Below are 18,712 nucleotides of genomic sequence, written 5' to 3' on the forward strand. Positions count from 1 at the left end.
GAGAGCGCCAAATACTTTGACACACACTTAGTCTTCTGTTGTTCATTATGTGATGATAGTTGCATGATCTTTACCGTAATTCTTCACTTTATCCACCTAAAAACTTTGCGTGAGAAAGCGGTGAGAAACAGAAATGGTGCATTCAGATTTGTTTGGACGAGTCCAAACAAATCTGAATTGTACGCCTTTCTTCAGTCAACCTGTCTGAATATGCACTTGCAGTGTTCTAAATCTCGCCATACATTTCTTGCAATTAGTTTTGGTAAATCTTTTTCTGCTACTGTTGAGATTGCTCACCAGTCGAATGTATTTAGTGAAACTGTAAAACCCGCAGTGCTTACATTCATTCGAATATGTTTTGTAGACAAAAAAGGAACAAAATATGCACTTTGTGAGCACAATGTGAGGCCTGTTAGGACCACTGTGCTGTGAAGTGCAAGCACCACCTATGTGAAAAGAACCATTGCTTCATCACGGTCACAGAGCTCACTTGCTGTACAGTCAATTCGGGCCACTTGCTTGTAGTTTTTGAATAAAGTGCATCCTGAAAAACCATTTCCAAAGCAACTTTTCTAATTTCAATGTATCTAAAATGTCTCCAATATCCCAATTTTCATGTTACCAATAAGGTTGCCGGTCATGAAATGGGCCAAAAAGTTGCTAAATCCAGCAACAAAATTGCTAAAATGGCAGCACTCACCTTGCATTGGGTGCGTGGTAAAGAATGCCAGGTGATAAAAATTAGCCCTTTCAGTGTCACTGACGTGCTGATAGATTTCTGCACTTTTGTCGTGCCATGTCGCTGATGTGCCTGTACGTTTTCCTCTCTCCAGTTGAACGTGCACAGTAACATGGAGTTCGCATGCTACGAGGTAGTTTTGCCATCTGTAGAATATTTCTGGGAACGTGTTTTCTTGTCGTGCTGGGTTTGCTCAGTCTAGGTTTTTGTTAGTGCGCTGCGGGGGGGGGGGGGGGGGGGTACACACCCCTTCCTGGGTGTGGTTGCGTTGTGCATAGGGTGCCTTGATGCCCTCCTCGCCGTCTGCTAAGGCATCTGCTATTGTATATGCCACTAGATTCTCATCCGTAGGCGTATTTCGTGCTGACAAAATTGCTTAAAAGAGGTAGCAGGGTATAATAATAAATGACGAATGCTCACTTTTTCATCATAATTTCGCTCAACCTATGTTATGACGTGATATTGGCCTATAAACGTGGCACGTTTTGCATCTAGGTGTAATGCAGTAATTGTCCATATAGAAAGTATGCGATGTGGATTGCTGTTCTCGCACCACATACGACAGGTACCATAGTTGACTGATCTCCACTGGCGTGGTGTGGGCTCATTCCCTTTAGTGTAGTTGGATGTTGCACCTTCCCCAGGCAAAGCTGGCTGGCAAAATGTTATGTTTACTAGTGTCATCACAGAGCATTAAAACACAAATTTCTATTGTTAAAATAATAAAAGCGAAAACAAATAATATAATTAAGGCAATTATAGTGTTTATGTCAATCTTGGGGAATATACTTGAGCAGCTATTTTCATCTTGGGTACTAGGTGTGAAAACACACACGACACAAGGAAGGAGACGGGACAGAGCGCCACTTGCAACTGCTTTTATTCGGAGGCACCCGCCGTGGTTGCTCAGTGGCTATGGTGTTAGGCTGCTGAGCACGAGGTCGCGGGATCGAATCCCGGCCACGGCGGCCGCATTTCGATGGGGGCGAAATGCGAAAACACCCGTGTACTTAGATTTAGGTGAACGTTAAAGAACCCCAGGCGGTCAAAATTGCCGGAGTCCTCCACTACGGCGTGCCTCATAATCGGAAAGTGGTTTTGGCACGTAAAAACCCCATAATTTTTTTTTTATTCGGAGGCACACCATACACTTATATACCTGTCTTAGACGCAAGGACCGCAATCACATCAAGATTGATATGGATTGATTGATATGAAAGTATATAAGTGTGTGGTGTGCCTCCAAATAAAAGCAGGTGTAAGTGGCGCTCTGTCCCGTCTCCTTCCTTGTGTCATGTGTGTTTTCGCGCCTAGTACCCAAGATAAATTGTGACCAACTCGCCCAACAAGGCGTCCTTTTAAGCTATTTTCAGGCCAGCTTCGAACGCACCTGTAGTTTAAAAGAACAGGTGTATTAAGCATACAGAGAAAGCGTTTGAAGAAACAAAATGACAGAAAATGCATAGCATGGTGAAAATTGCATTGACAAAAGGAACCAACCTTATAACACTATCTCTGAAGTAAAATGAAAGGGCGTATGCTGTGGCTATGTACAGGGCACAACAGGGCAGTTTCAGAGCTCATGGCAGGCTTACTACTTACTGTCCATGTCTTGCTTCCATTTAACCACTCTTGCTCGAATTTGATGAAGGTGTATGTGTAGCCACATTCTTGCATAGCTTGAGACAAATATCTTCTCCACGGCTACCTAGTGCAGTTGGCACGTTTCCGGATTAGACGGCCACACCCCGCTCAGATAAGCAGTTACGACCTGCATGGGCAATTTCATGGTGAGCACACTATCCGTCCAAGTATTAATGCCCCTGAAATACTCTTCACAAGATTTCAGAGGTCTTATAACTGCATTGCTAGGATAGTGAGGGTTGTTGCCATCAAAAGCATATTGCCTCAGCGCTGTTCGATAAGCATGCTTTGTTGCTGGATCCCAAGACTGCGGCCTTGCACGGTTCACACGGGTGGACCACTTTCTCAATGCTTGACTTTCGATGCTTGACATGCTTGACATTCACAATTCACTGAAGTAATCTTTTCAGCTCTGTTGGAAAGTGAAGCCTTCTCCAATCATTTATGGAGTGGTTCGTGCACAACAGCACAGAGCACCAGCCATTGTTTGCTGAAAACTAGGCCGGTGACTACGCATAGTTAGCACGTGCTGATTCCGTGGAAGGTGGGGTAGGCAGTGGTGGACAGCAGCCATGAAAACCAGTCATGGCGTCGACACTGAAGTCTAAGGGCTAGGTGATAAATACATGTACGCCTGTGAGCAAGAGTATATGGACCACAGGCTCACCGGAAAAAGCTTTCTTCGTAACTGCACTACGGCGTCCCGCGCAGCCCAGTGCGTAGCTTCAGGGCGAAAAACCCACAATGTCATTTTGCCAAGTTTAGTGTACCAAGTGAAAAAGGAGATTCACCTTTTACTGTTACATTTATTACATGTATGCACTTTTTTTTGTTCTTTGTGTATGTGCCTGAAAAGAAGGCTTGCTGATGGGTGTTGCTATGTCTGGTATCTTAAAGGGACGCTACAGAGGAAAATTATTTCAAAGAATGTCCCCACTCTATTCGGAGTGGCTGGCAAGGGCATCCAGGCACCCTAGTTGTGCAAAGCGTCCACCTGCAGAGGGAAGGGGTTGCTCCTGGACTTTGCCCACTTCTGTCGTAGCAATTCTTCCTTCAAATATTTGCGCTCAAGCGCAAGGCAAACACACCTCTCTTTTGTGTTTCTTCCACTTGTCATAAGTTGGTAGAAGTCTTCTTTTTTTTTATTTTTAGCCAACACTGCGGCGCTATTGTAGAAGCGTGCATGTCGTAGTGAAGATAGGAATGTGAGGACCATGCTAAAAGTGAATTTGCCATTATCTGTCTCATTTCTTTTCTTCTGCATAGCCGAAAAAAAACTATTGTGTTCGTTTTGTAATATCCAAGAGAAGAAAAAACGCTAGGGGTGCATCACCTCCGAGCAAACCCGGCACTGAAAGGGTTCATTCGAAGCACTGCGCTACAGCGTCCCGCGTAGCCCACTGCGTAGCTTCAGGGCGAAAAACCCACAATGTCATTTTGCCAAGTTTAGTGTACAAAGTGAAAAAGGAGATTCACCTATTACTGTTACATTTATTACGTGTGTGCACTTTTTTTTGTTCTTTGTGTATATGCCTGAAAAGAAATGCTTGCTGATGGGTGTTGCTATGTCTGGTATCTTAAAGGGACGCTACAGAGGAAAATTGTTTCACCTGTGTTAGTGAACTCCTCTTCTACAGTACCAAGATTGCCACCCTTACTGTCAGGAGAAGAGGCTTGGTAAGCCAGAAAAGCCGCAAAAATAAAACGCAAGTGACGACGGGACCTTGAAGTTCCTGCATCAGCGCACTTGGCGGCATAGGTTCTGACGACATAGTTAATATTTTAATAAATTAAAATGGACTGTATTGTATACTAAAAAAGATAAAAATTTAACTTGGCAAGTTTTGTTAACTTTTACTGAGCCAACAAAGCCCAAATATGAAAGACATGCTTAAAAAATTTATGTTCTCTTATCTACCAGCACTGGGGTTGTGGTGCAAAATTAAAAAGAAAAAAACAAACATGGACTGACATTTGATTACTTCTTTAATTATCCACCTATTATCACAAAAATAGTTTCAAAAATACTTTGGCAGTCCAAACTGATTATACCCGCTTTAGACGGTCGCCTTCAGCAATCATTGAAATCAACACTTGAACTTTAAAAGTCGCATTCAAGTGAATGACTGTTGACTGTGCTTACATGGCTATTCCAGCTAGACTTTGCTATCATGCGAGCGCACAGAATTGCGGGTAATAATCGACAAAATGATGTATATGTTCTCGTTACTTCTGTCTGTTTTCCTTTAAATTCTGTTTTATTTATTATGATGTAACATTTGCTTTCTTTAACTACAAAAAACACCAATTGGTGAAATATATTTAAACATGAAGCCAAGATGGTTAATTCGTCTGTTTTCTATCTTTTGACTAGAGTGCATGAAGGAAGGAACTTATGACAAACTCGTTTGGTTTGACTGAGCCTTCGCTGGCTGCCTGGTTGAATCATGGCAGCGTACATGTGCACATTATTAGTATTTTAGCATGGAGCTTGGGCAGAGGATCTTTCCAAGTGTTCATGAGAAGATCGGTCATGGTCCATGCTCACAGAACACGCGGTGCAACATTGTGTGTTCCAAATGGTGCACCTTTATCGGTGGAGGCTGCCACCTCTCAGCTGCCCTACTGTCAACTGAGACCATTGACCTCAGTTGAGGTCAGTGCTCACTAATATGTCAATGGCAGTTGCAGTTGCCAAGTAAACTTGGTGAACGCTCATTCACTTCAACTGCCATCGGCTCACTGGCAGTTGAAAGTGCCCGTTTAAATAGGGTAATACTGTTCCTTTTTGATGTTTCTTTAAGAAAGACTCAGATGAACTCTGCTGAGATGGCTATGGCTTCCTGCGGCTGAGTACGAGCTTCGTGGGGTCAAGTCCCAGCCATAGTAGTTATATTACAGCTGTTTGGAATGCTTGTATACTAAGATTTAAATGCATGCTAGACCTTCAGGTCAAATTGGCCCATAGTCCTCTGTAACGCTGTCTCTCAATGCCCACAATATACCTTCAGGGCATTAAACGCTAACAAATGTTATAGCAGTTGACGAAAGCATTGTTGCTGGTGCTCCTTAAAGCTCCTGAAGTGTGCAAAAACATTTTCCTTCAACGCAGAACGAACTTCTCGGCACAGTCATGTCTTACCTGCGGGGCTCGGCCAATTACGTCTGGAACACCAGGGATGTCCTTGGCAAGGGGGCCACCGGAGCTGTCTATCGAGGCGTCCACAAGGTTTGTTATGAATAGAAAAAATAGGGGGAACCGAAAGACATTTGGGTTTCGATTAACAACCATACGGAAATAAACGAGAAGAAAGACGGTTAACCGAGGGGCCCGATTTTGATTAGCCATATCATACGAAGGTTATGGGATTGTTCCCCACCCGCGGCAAGTTGTTTTTTCATCCAATTTCATTTCCATTAATTTATCGTTTCTTTATTTCATTTATTAAGCACAAGTAATTTCCCCTATGTTGTCCTTGGTGTCAGTGTTTGTTGGCTTCTTACGATATAACCATATGGAAACTAACAGACATGAAGCCAAAAGAAAGGCATACGGAAACTTAATCATTCTAAAGTATTGCCCTCACTCTCATCGTATTGCATATGGCAGACTACCCACTAACACACTGCGTCATGCAATAAATTTCGCTAGTGTATGCAGACAGCCTCTATATACACTACGAAAGCACTCTGCATGGCTTGCACGAGGAAAGAAGTACTTTTCATCATAAACCTAGCATGCACTTTCTTTTATGAGTAATTTAATGATTGTTTTCTTGTTTTCATTATGTGTTTATTGAATGTTTTGTAGTGGGCAGCAGCAAGGCTGTACCTTCGACAATGTTTACAGATTTAACCAAACTAGACTGCACACAAGGGTTTATTGGTCAGTTGCGTGCCCCTAACAGTCACATACTCATGTGATGGTAAGTTTTTACCTGTGACAGTGAGAGATGCTGGCTAACACTCCAAGGGCTACCGTAAAAACCGGACTATAGGTCAGACTGGAATATAGGTCGATCTCCCAACTAATGAATTCTAAAAATGAAAAAAAAATCTTTTTTCAATGGCAAAAGTACCGAAAGACACCGTTACCTTGAAACAAATGCGATTCAGCCGGTTGCACAATGGTGACAGTATTTATTTAAATGCTGCTCGCATGTGCACCCAGCCAATTTTTAACACTATCGCGCGACCATCGACCCGCGTGCTTGTCGGCACTTTATTAACGGCGCTGAGCGGCGAAACAAACGAGATGTGCGCAAGTGTACACGTGCGCTTACTTTCGCTATTTCGTCGCTCCGTGCCGTGATGATAAGGTGCTGACAAGCACGCGGGTCGGCGGTCGCGTGATACTGTTAAAAATTGGCCGGATGTACAGTACACAAAAGGGCACGAAGTGCGCAAGCGCTACTCCAAATCAGAGCAACGCCTTTGATCAGAGTCATCCGAACTAGAGTCGGATGACGAGTGCTTCTCGCTGCCCAGTCCAGAGGTATGCGCGATCTCTACCGCTTTCAAACGGATGCATTCGGCAGTCACGGGCAGCGATCTTTCACGCAGCTCCCGGACGAACTCCACAACCTTGTCTTCCAGTTCTGCGGTCCGCCCACGAAATGACGTTTTTTGTTGGTTTGCTGCTTCTGCCTCCACCAGTACCGAATGCTCTTTTCGGATACTCCAAATTCGCGCTGTGCCGCGAGGTTGCCGTGGGCTTCCGCGCACTCAATCGCCTTTTTCTTGAAGGCGACGGTGAATTGCCGTCGGCTTCCGCTCATTTTGAAACAAAATGTGAAAAAAGCAGCCTTTAACCAATATAACTTTGTAACAATGTAAACGCAAATTGGCGGTGCCACAATGTCGCCTCGCCGCGCTGCTGCTGATGGCGATGGCGGCTGTTTACTTCATCCGCCCATTGTTGCAAGACTTCCATTAGTTTTTCCGCCAATGTCCGTTATATAAGATGAGGGTCGACTTTTCACAATGGCTTTTTGAAAAAAAGTTCGACTTATATTCCAGTTTTTACGGTAGGTGATAAATACATGTACACCTGTGAGGAAGAGTATATGGACCACAGGCTCGCCTGAAAAAGTTTTCTTTTTAATTAAGACGCACGAACTGAAATTCAGGAGTGCACTAGAAAGTACGCAACCCCAAATCAGGAGTGCAGTCATGTTCAAGTTGCATTCACAGGCAGAGGAGAAAATTAGTTTTAACATGGAATCCGTGGTCCGCATGCTCTTGCTCCTGGTGTATGGAAATCCCCCAAAGTAAATATCCTCACCTAGCTCAATTGTTAGTGTCACATGAGTAGTGGAGGCTTATTTATTTATTTGTTTACTTATTTACAGGAATGTATGAATATTTGAAACTTTCAAATAACAAATTGAATGGTGCCCTATGCATACATTCTTCAAATTCAATAGTTACTATTCGTAAGTGCAAATATTTGTAAAATACTTTTAGTATATTTCAGAACGTCAGCTAAACCGAATTAGACATAAAATTGGAGCAAACATATGTTAAATTTTTGCCCCTATGGGCATGGTATAGACATAAAACATGAGAACTTGTGTAGGTAGTGGAGAAGGCTACGTCGCTTAGGTAGCCGTACTTTGTCCTTAAGCAGACACAAAAACTGGCTGATGATGGTGATGAATCAATCACGAACTCGCATTTTTTAAAAATTTTCCGTGACCTGTGACTGTCGCAGCATGGCCTTAGTCGCTTTTGCGCCATTAAACCCGAATTAACTAACTAACTATTTTCTGTGACCTTCCAAGTGGAAATTTTTGTTTCTGGCCAGATGTTGACTTGCGAGGATTTTCTTTTTTTTCTGTTCAATTCCTCTTTTGTGTGGTGGTCGCTGCAGCAAACAGGTGAACCAGTGGCTGTGAAGACGTTCAACCAGGTCAGCCAGCTGCGGCCGCTCGAGGTGCAGATGCGCGAGTTTGAGGTGCTCAAGATTGTCAACCATGAGAACATTGTGCGGCTCTTGGCCGTCGAGGAAGATGTGAGTGTTCTTTCCTTTTTTTTTAAATGTTCGATTTGCATCAGGGGTGTGATATTGTGACTTGTTTCTCATTCAAGCAATCATGTGGCTTATATGAAAAATTAAGACACTTGGGGAAAGTTTCTCTATGGCCAACACACCAGGAAATATTTTTTTTCTTGTTGAGTGTCGGCATTGATTACGGAGTTTCTGGCTAAATGTCTGAAGCCAGCACTAAATGACAGGCATGAAGCATCATCCGTCAGATCAGAGCGGGAAAACGGATCAGTGAAGAAGTTTGGCACGCAACTCTCCTTCTTTTGAGAGCATGGCCAGAGGAGACAGACCAATGCCAAATCAGTGGCTGCTGTGGTGTGATACACATAGCACAGAGCAAATGTAAATGTACACCTACGGATCACATATGACGAGAGCTGTCCGTACAGAATCCAACTGAAGCCAAGCCATAGCTGGCTTAACGGGACGCCCACTTGCATTGTTCGGCCTGGTGTTGTGCCTTTATTGCTAAACAAGGTTGCAGCAATATACTTGTTCTTTTTGTTGGTTATACTTATTGTGGTGTATTTTGTTCATTTAGGTGGAAAATAAACATCCATGTTTTTTTCAGATATCTTGTATGTCTCATTCTTACATGGTTGACCTCTTAACTGCTGTGGTGAATTACGAAAAATTTTTTATAAGTGCATAAAATGTTGGCAGAAGTTGTTTATTATTTTCTTGTGAAAATTACAATAAACTGATGCACACACATTTGCAAAAATTGCCAAAAAGTCACGACAAGTTAACTTGTCATTGGCAGAAGAGGATGCTCGTTGTGATGGTGGGTTACCTCATTATCGGCAGTTAAGGGGTTGGTGGCATCACCAGCAAAGTTATAGACGAGTGAGGGCTTTGTAGGCACAGCTGTAATGCCCTCTGGACTGTTGCAAACCCTTGCAGCCCCTACTCAAGGCTCTGCAGTGGGCTTTGTGCACGTGTGGAACTGTCCAAAGAGAGGAAATGCTTCCTCCCTCCTTTAGAAAGGTTCCAACAAAATGTATTAATTGCACTTTGTGTGACCAGAGTCACCAGCAATCATATGTTGCCCAAGTTTTGAGGCCTCCCCCTCATTTACGTTATTGACGCTGTGCTGCTGCTTTCAGTGCGAAGTGATACTCCCGTTGAATGGCCTCCAAGATTGATCTACTCTACAGCCAAATCCTGTAGGCAGTAGGATTGGTGTAGTGATATAGTTTGCCGTTGCCTCATGAGTCATGAAATCTCCCCTAATTTAGTCGTGCAGGAGTTGCATCCCAATTGCAATGTTGAAAAAAACTTCATCAGTAGCCATCATGTTTATTAGTGGGTCACAGTAAGTATGAAAGATGGCACGGATTTGAACAAGTTGAAGGAAGGGGTAGGAGGCCTTTTGAGTGAAATAGTTTACTATGCTAAGTCTACTCAATGTATGCATAGCTAAGTGTTCATGAAAGCATTGTCTGGCTAATGGCACAACAGGTCCCTGTACCATTTTTCCATGTTACAAATGTTGCAAGGCCTCCTTCATTTTCTGATCATCTCAGTGTGTCCTGCGACAATGTGTTATGTGCGCAATGCTGCATATTGTCCCATTACAGTGATGGTGAACAGTCGCCATTGCATAATGTAGGTCATGGATCGAACTGTTTGAGTGAATCTGTGCCCAGCAATACAAGTAACACCTGGAACAATGGTAGTGTAAGCTTATGCCTCAGGAGCGAAGGAGAAAGACAGCTGATCCGAATCAACGCTGGTCGACCATGGTGAGTATATAACGATAACCTTCATACATGGGTAGAGGGCCCACAATGTGTAGGTGAACATGTCCAAGCACACACATCACTGTTAATTAATTCCGGGCATCACCGTTAATTCCGGTTGTCAGGCCCGGAATTAATGGAGATGGAGAGTCAACCGCGGCTATACGAGAAAGGGCATCAGTGGTGGTGTTGTCGGCACTTTTCACGGGGCGGATGTTGGTTGTAAATTCCAAAGTACTATAAGCGAGGTGGTGGAGTTCGCGTGACACATACTTCAATGAGTTGATATTGAAAACAATGGCATCGAGCACAGTCGTTGATGGTAAAAAAAATGTGATCTGCAAGTCAAGTGTGTCGGCCTTTATGCATGACTTGTCGAAGGCTCCAGCGCAATCGCTGGTGCTGTGTGCCATCCAGAAAGTCCTACACAATTCATGTTGCCCATACAATCTGATATACCAGATTCAGTGACAACAGACAACAGATTGAACTAGGGATAGCATTTAAGAAACTTCTGATACAGAAAGGTGCATCTTGTGCTGAGCAATAACATTGCAACACTGATTAGCTCATGAAAAACGCTCACCAATATCCTAAACAATTTATATGCATGTCAGTGCCCCACTCTTGAAAAGCGTCCCAATGCTGTTAACACGAAAACAAAAGCAAAAGTACATGCAACGAAGAAAAATAACAAAAAAAAAATGCTGGTAGAACGGCTTTAGGCACACCACCTGCATTACTTCAGGTTGCGAGTGGCACCGCTGTGATTGTGTAATGCCGTCTGACACAACCTCGTAGTACAGTGCACAAATGTGTCGAAGGATTTTATAGGGTCCGAAATACTGTCGTGGAAGTTTCTAAGCCCTCGTGGGCGTATTGGGGTCCAAACCCAAACACGGTTGTCAGGCTAGTATTCCACATAGCGTCGTAGAAGATTGTAGCATCGGCTGTCTGTGTGCTGCTGGTTCTTTATGTGCAGGCAGGTGAGCTCTCGGGCTTCTTCGGCGTGTTGGAGATAGGAGGGGACGTGGAGGTTGTCCTCGTTGGTGATGTGCTGCACCATGGTGTCCAGCGTTGTTGCAGGGTTTCATCCGTATACCAGATTGAATGGCGTCACTTGTGTTGTTTTTTGCACTGCCATGTTGTATGCAAAAGTTACGTATGGAAGGATGGCTTCCCACTACTTTGTGTTCGATGTTGACGTACATTTCTAACATGTTGGCGAGAGATTTAGCCAGATGTTCTGTAAGGAAATGCGTCTGGGGATGGTAGGCTGTTGTCCTGCGGTGACTTGTCTGGCTGTGTTGCAGGATGGCTTGGGTGAGCTTTGCTGTTAAGGCCGTTCCTGTCAGTGATGAGGATTTCTGGGAAAAGCCTATGGCAGGGTATTCGTTTCAGCAGAGTGCGCAATGTAGTCCGTCACTATGACAATCCATTTATTTTCAGATGTTGCCATCAGAAAAGGTCCAACTAAGTCTATTCCTATCTGCAGTAACATTTGGCAAGGGGACCCGATTGGCTATGGCAACCCCGCTGTCCTTTTTGTTGGTGTCCTGACAGTCTCGGCACGTCTTGACTTAATGGAAGACGTCGGCAGTCAGGCGTGGCCAGTAGTACTGTATTTACTCGATTGTAACGAAAAATTTTCATGACTTTTGTTGCTTGAACTCGATTCTTGCGCTACATAATGTCAAAATTCACAATTTTGACGCAGATATCCTAAATTCCATGGCTTTTAGTGTTACATTGGCAACGTGCACCTTTACGTCTTGATCCAATCCATAGACAAGTCGACCGAAAACTGGTTTTTTATTGGAATCAATGCTGTCTTGGTGTACTTGTGACTCATGTTACGGTGCCGCAGTACCCTGTGGTCTTTCATGATTCGACTCCACTTATTCATGGCATTATGGTGACGTAGGGCATTTGATATGACGCCTGTTTCTAGAGACTACCAATTTTGAGGCCGAGAAGGAGGGAAACTCCATTGTGGCTAGGCAGCTCGAAGTCGACGATTCGCGAATGGCAGGACAAGCGGGAGGCCCTCCCTCTTTAAATGCGAGACTGGTCGAAAGTGCTCTGTGGACCTTCTAGTGACTTGGTGCCATCCCCAAATGAAATGATTGTGTGGCCTTTGTGGGAGATATGGGGTCTCTCCTCCGTACTCTCGGGACAAAGGAACGACAACACAGTAGTGCAAACAATCACAAGGGCATTTATTGCACCTTTCATAGATCAATGCCTGCTAGCCGAGTTGCTATCCCCAAGACATGCCGATGGGCGCGCGACAAATCTAGAAGTCCGACTTACCGCGACCGCATTGCGAGCGAATATGTTCGCCCCATGCTGGATCCCAACGCCTGGTCGTTCGCGTGGACAGTCACGCGAATGGTGGCACGTTCGAAGGCGGCCACACGAGACGGTCTTGCAGAAGCATGGTCTGCGCACGCGCGGGCAGCACGTCCGCTCCCGCTCGCTTCCCGAACCCAAAGAGGGCAAGCGCCTTCCTTTCGGCGCCCAAGTAACCTCGCCTGTCGGCGGCGTTAGCAGCGCAACACTAGCGCCATCTCTCGCACTGCGCTTCAACCACTCCGAGCGCCGCGGGCGCCAGGCCACGCGGCGGGCGAAGCCGCCCTGCAGGAGACGCGCTATGCGGGAAAAACATCAGGGGAGGCGCGACGGTCGCGCATCCCCACACCTTTTAAGAAGTACTTAATCTCAAACAAGCTCAAAGATGACGTGATCTTGTGCGATCACTTACGGAAATAGTTACGCTTTCAGTAGGCTTAGCTCATCCTAGCACAACATCCCACGAAGTGTGCAGCTGATAGTGCTTTTGGCATTGATAACGAGCTTGGCACAGCGCCCGAAACACTTGTCAGGGACGCTTTCAGTGCCGAGTCATTCGAAATTTCATGAAAGTGAGGCTATCTCTGAAAGTGAACGCCCAAGAATGCTGTCCAAGAAGAAAAGTTGTCTCTGCCTCAGACGGCGACAATAAGTGAAGAGAACTTGTTTCCAAATTGTTATTTCTTGAATAAAGGTACCATTTCTCCCATTCATCTCGTTATGTTCGCGGTTTTATTTGTTTTCTTATTTCTCGTGACTGGAAAGGAGACCCTCGCGTTACATTCGAGTAAATATTGTATTTCTCTTTATCACAGGCAGTGGGATTATCGCACACGGCATGTAGACCCTCTGATCTCAATGATGAGGGTACAACCAGAAGGTAGTTGGCGTCGATTGGGGAGAAGTTCTTTACGAGGGCGCCATTTTTCAGGGAAAATGAAGACAATCTGCATCTAAATACACTAGGGATGATGTTGGCCTTTCCTTCGAAGTTCCGGGTCTCTTCATTGCTGTTCAACATAATCGTCTGCGCTTATTGTTCCCATGAAGGTGACGTAGCCTTGGTTGCGTGGCGGCAGGTCATGTAGAGCATGGGACATGCAGTTGGCATCGAGTGTTTCTGACCTGACTTGTAGGTCACGGTGATGTCAAATTTCGGCACTCTGATGCACCACCATGCAAGGCGGCCTGCAGGGTCCTTCAAATTTACCAGCCAGCGCAAGGTGTGAGAGTCGCTTACAACTTTGAATGGCCTACCCTTCAGGTAGGGTCGAAATTTTACTGTAGCCCAAATGATAGCAAGGCAACATATTGCTGAGAATTAAAGTAAGATAACTTTTTGTAAAAATACTTCATCCTTTTAAATTATTTGATGCTTTCCCTTTAGTGTCCTTTTAAAGGGCCCCTCACCAGGCCTCATTGTAAATTTTGGTTATACACTGGAAATTGTAAGGCGCCACCTAAGGAATGTTTTACCGAAATAATTTTTCAGAAAAGTTCATTATTGGAAGAGAGAATAAATTAACTGTCCTGTTACCATGCCGCCAGCAGGAGAGCATCACTGCCAATGGAGACGCTATCCCTCTTTGCTTTGACCAGCATCCGCAAGCAGTGTTTCTTCCCTGCCTTCTTCCATAATGGAACTAAGAGGACGCGTCATGTTCATGTGACAATCCCACCTCTTTATTATTTTTTTTTCGCTGCACTTCTCATTTTCAGCTGCGGCATTGCGCATTCCTCATTGGTTGATGAAATAAAGTCGCATGCCATGGTCGGTGACATTGCAAACCGTGGATCTTGTGTGTCAGTGCCTGTGACCTTAACTCTCTCATTTGAAGCTTGGCTCCTATAAGAGGAATGGCGCATGACTTTCTGCTCGAAATTTAATTTTGTGCTGAGCAGCCGTTTCATACTTTGCAGATGTGATCCCACTGTGTGATTTACACATTGTGCTTGTTTGTTTGCAATGCCCGAACTTTGTAAAGGGCCCTTTAAGCAGCAGTGCAGTTAGAGCTTAGACTGATGTTGAACACAAGCGTACTCCGAACTGACTAGGCAGCGGGACCTGCTCACTGATTTTATGCCTGTTGTCGCCCCCAGGTGGAGAACCACAGCAAGGTGTTGGTGATGGAGCTCTGCACAGGTGGCAGCCTGTTCACCATCCTGGATGACCCGGCCAACAGCTACGGCCTCGAGGAGCACGACTACCTCGTTGTTCTCCGTGACCTTAGTGGGTTTTTCTGCATCTCTCTCTGACTGAAATTCTGTTTGCCTCCCTCTTGAACCAGGTGTGCCTAATGCTTGGCCTGATTGCCTGTCATTCTTTTGCTCATTGTGAGGTTGTAGGCCTGATTGCCAGCCGGGGCAGCTGCATTTCAATAGGGACAGAAGGCAGAAATACTCATGACCTTGAGATGGGGGGACATTAAAGGGACACAAAAGACAAATACTAAGTCAACAGGGACTGTTTAATTACCATTCCCAAAACCTCGCAATGCTTGCTCCATGACAAGCAATGACTTAGTTAACGAGAAAATTGTACCTGAAAGGTCAGAATACCTTTGTCACAATTGAAATTTCCTGCCACCCAACAGGGGAGTGGTGACGTTGCACACTGCCCCTTGGTGCCGTTGGTGTGTAAAACGGTTCCCAACAGGTGGTAGTAAGTTTTTTTTTTCCCACTAAACGCAAACGTGCGGCAATGGAAAAACAAAGCCAAGACAGAGCGATGGACCATTCCGGCATCCCGCAACATCACACGGAAGTGGAATTCTCTGCTGCTTGCAGAATGTGCAAGTTTCACGAGCCAGCAAAACCAGCGCAGCACTACGCAAAAACGAAGCTGCTGAAACATGAAAGCATGGGCAGCGCAGAGTTGAACAAAAACTAAACCTTTTGACCGTATGCATGGTTGTCAAGTCAGTGAGTTCTTTTTCTAAAGATGAAATAAAACTGGACAAGTAGCATTTTCTTTTGTTTTATAATGCAATACAATGAAGTGTTTATAACAAGTGGTTGAGTACTAGTGACAGAATTTAAATGAGTGCCTTTGTCATCGGGCAAGTACTTGAACTTCATGGGGGAGTCTCTAATCATATCCTGCATTTACCTCAGTTTCTAGATTACTAAGGCTGGGTCCTAATAATATTGATGCCTTAGAGATTCTCAGTCACTAATCTATGACTTTAGCTTGGCTTAATATCTGCCGTTGGCGTCCCTTTAAGGGGGGTGCAGCTTTTGCATCGTGCAAAATGACCAAAATGCTATTTCTTGAAAACAACATTTTTATTTACTGTAACTTTTTTTTAAAAAACCTGATTCCGAAATATGTTCACTAAAAACCGCCTAGAAGTGCTCTAAAAGATTTGTTGCATCAACCAAGGTGGTAAAAAATTGTGAAAAAAACTGCAAAGATATGCTGTTTCAAGACACAATATCTCTGGAACAGCGCAACAGAGTGCCTCTTGGCCTCGTTCGAAAGCGCATTTCTCCGTCTTCAAATTTACGACTTCAGCTATCTCCTCCACACAGAAACAAGGGAACAAAAAGCAAATAGACTGAAGGTCATTTTGAAGTCTCCGACCAGCCGTGCCTGCCACATGACTCCAGCACGGTTCGCCATTGGTCGAGCGCTCACTTTGTAGGGGCGTCACCTGCTCGGCTTTTTGCACCTCACAAGCTCTCGACCGTCTCCGTAATCTCGATGGGTGTGAAACTGGCTGCGTACATCGCAGAAGCATGGCTGATCCCTCTATTAGTGGCTGCTCAGACTTGCAGCTAAGCATTCTGAGCATCAATGATGCAGACTTTGCAATCAAGCTTTGCGTGTGGTAACCTCGGTCATGTGGCTAAGCCTTTGTAGCATCAGTGCTTCGGAATTTGCGACCAATCACATCACACATGCAATCCTTGGACCCATGGCTAAGCATTGTGTGCATCGGCTTCTCTGGCTCGGTGATCAAGCACCTCACTTGCTGATTGCTCGGACCCACGACCATGTACTTTGCGCGCATACTCTATGGACCCGCGGCTAGCATTTTGCACCTCGATGCCTTGGACTTTGATCAAGCTTATCAAGTGCCAACTCCATGGACCCGTGACTGAGCTTTTCGTGCATCTGGGCCTCCAACTATCCGACCAAGCTCGATGTGCTTGGTCGGACCTCGGACCTGCGGCTAGGCATTTCGCGCATCGGCACCTCGTACTGCGCGACTGAGCGCATAGAGCATTGACTCCTCAGACCCTCGTCTAGGTATTTTGTGCATCGGCACCTGGGACCAGTGACTAAGTACATCGCGCATCGGCTCTTTTGTCCTATATATTGTCTCAATATCTCTTAACAGTATCTGTCATACGACCCCTCTTCATAAAGAGAACCTAATCATGAGCTCTGTTCACTAGGCCCGTTGAGGTGGTGCAGACACCGGGCTGCCGAAGTGTTATGAATTTCTGCAATCTATAAATGGGCAGACTTCTCAAACCCTTAGCTAACACCTATTCAGAAAACTAAGTCAACATGAAAATAATAGGAAACACTGCAAGACTCTCTCGGGGTGTCTACCAAATGGGAAAACCGGGAATTCTCAAGGATTTTGAGTAGTCTGGAAAAACTCGGGGAAAACTCGGGGAATTTGTGCCTCTATCAGGGAAAATTAGCCGTAATTTTAATTGAAAGGGTCGAAAGTCGCGGTAATGCTAGCTCGAGTAACAGACAGGAATCATAATGAATCGTCTTTGACGTCCTGTAGTTGGCTGGAGGAGTTGCCAGTGTACAGTCAACGACTGACTTTCCGGATTCCTGATTATTTGGACGGCTTTGCGGCACCATCACATACCCCATGGAGTCAATGTACCAGAACATATGAAATTTCGGATGCAAGAACTCTTCGCCATCCGATTTTCCGGACGTTTTGTCGTGACCGCAGGTCCTAAATGGCATTAATCAAAGCCATCACCGCTGCCATTTTGATTACCTCGCTGCCTCGAACAGGTGCTCTCGCACGCAGATCCACTGGCAGCCATAGCCACCACTGTGGCAATGCTAGGCCTAGCTACTTTGACGTTCGCTATGAAGCATCTTGCCATTAGGTGCCGTGTTCTTTATTGAAAGAATTCGCTCCTGTCAGCAATGGCACAAACTCCGCCCTTGTGGTCCTCGCAATTAGCTTAGAAGCTTGGAAAGCACGGTGCGTTGCATAATGCCACTTCCCGAAAGTCAGCTTCGCCTGTGCACAGAAATCTTACTTGCTGAAGCAAACACAAAAGTATTGCAGTGAAGCATAACAAGCAATGGAAGGGGCTATTGCCACGGGACACAGTATGTATTCCTTAATTATACATGTGTACATCCGGTATTTCCTGTGATGGTATGAGCACCAATATGTCTAATACGTGTACCGACAGGCCTTCAGAGCGTTTTTGAATGTGCCTGTGGTGGTTCGAGCCCTTAAGGGCAGTAAATAACATGCATTTATTTTTTCCAACTGGCCGATTTTTTGGACGTTTTCGCGACCCCTAGGGAGTTCGAACCATCGGACGTGGACTTTGCAACTGACCAAGAAGATGCTTCAAATGGTCCGTGGGGCGAACGAGTGGTGGAAGGAGGACAAGAACAGAAAGGACCTAGGCATTGAGGAATGAACAGGAATGGAAGCGTGCTGCCGCTGTTTTGAAGGAGCTTGAGCTCAAAAAACAAAGTGTTGGCTGATGCTGAGATGCAGATGTCCCTCATCCAAACCAAAATAAACTTTTTAAAGCAGTGAAACACAACACTGAGGCATCGTGTGCGGGTTGAAAGTATATCAGGACAGTTGAGGCTGACTTACGAGCTGTTGAGAGAGAATCTCGATTGCGACAAAGTTTGGGCCTCATACCACTGAGCTTGCTATCAGTTGATAGAAATAGCTCATATTCGAAAATATTTGCCTCTGTATGCATCTCCTTTTTATTCGTATTTGAGAATGTCGGACTCGATTTGCAATTTTTGAAGACTTTTTATCAGCTGTGCATTTTACTAACCCCTCCATGCTATTCTCTTTTTGAATAACATGAACACTACTACTTAGTAGTCAAATTGGATTAAGTCGTATTTTTTTTTTATAGGCTTACTAGAGTGACAGCATCGGCTGATATGGTTTCAGCCCGTCTTGACATAAAACATAGTTCTGCGTCACTCAGGGAATTTTG

General features: G+C 44.9%; 1 protein-coding gene across 1 annotated transcript in view; it reads left to right on the plus strand.

Moving 5' to 3' along the window:
* LOC126528456 (serine/threonine-protein kinase TBK1-like) overlaps positions 1-18,712 on the plus strand; it is a 113,000-nt gene that overhangs the window by 5,507 nt on the left and 88,781 nt on the right. The window contains exons 2-4 of the mRNA XM_050176336.3: positions 5,496-5,612; positions 8,256-8,396; positions 14,627-14,756. Coding sequence (XP_050032293.2) covers positions 5,517-5,612; positions 8,256-8,396; positions 14,627-14,756 — 367 coding nt within the window. The 5' untranslated portion in view covers positions 5,496-5,516. The remainder of the gene's footprint in view (positions 1-5,495; positions 5,613-8,255; positions 8,397-14,626; positions 14,757-18,712) is intronic.

This window comes from Dermacentor andersoni, chromosome 9, assembly GCF_023375885.2.
Source record: "Dermacentor andersoni chromosome 9, qqDerAnde1_hic_scaffold, whole genome shotgun sequence".
Classification (NCBI taxonomy): Eukaryota; Metazoa; Arthropoda; class Arachnida; order Ixodida; family Ixodidae; genus Dermacentor; species Dermacentor andersoni.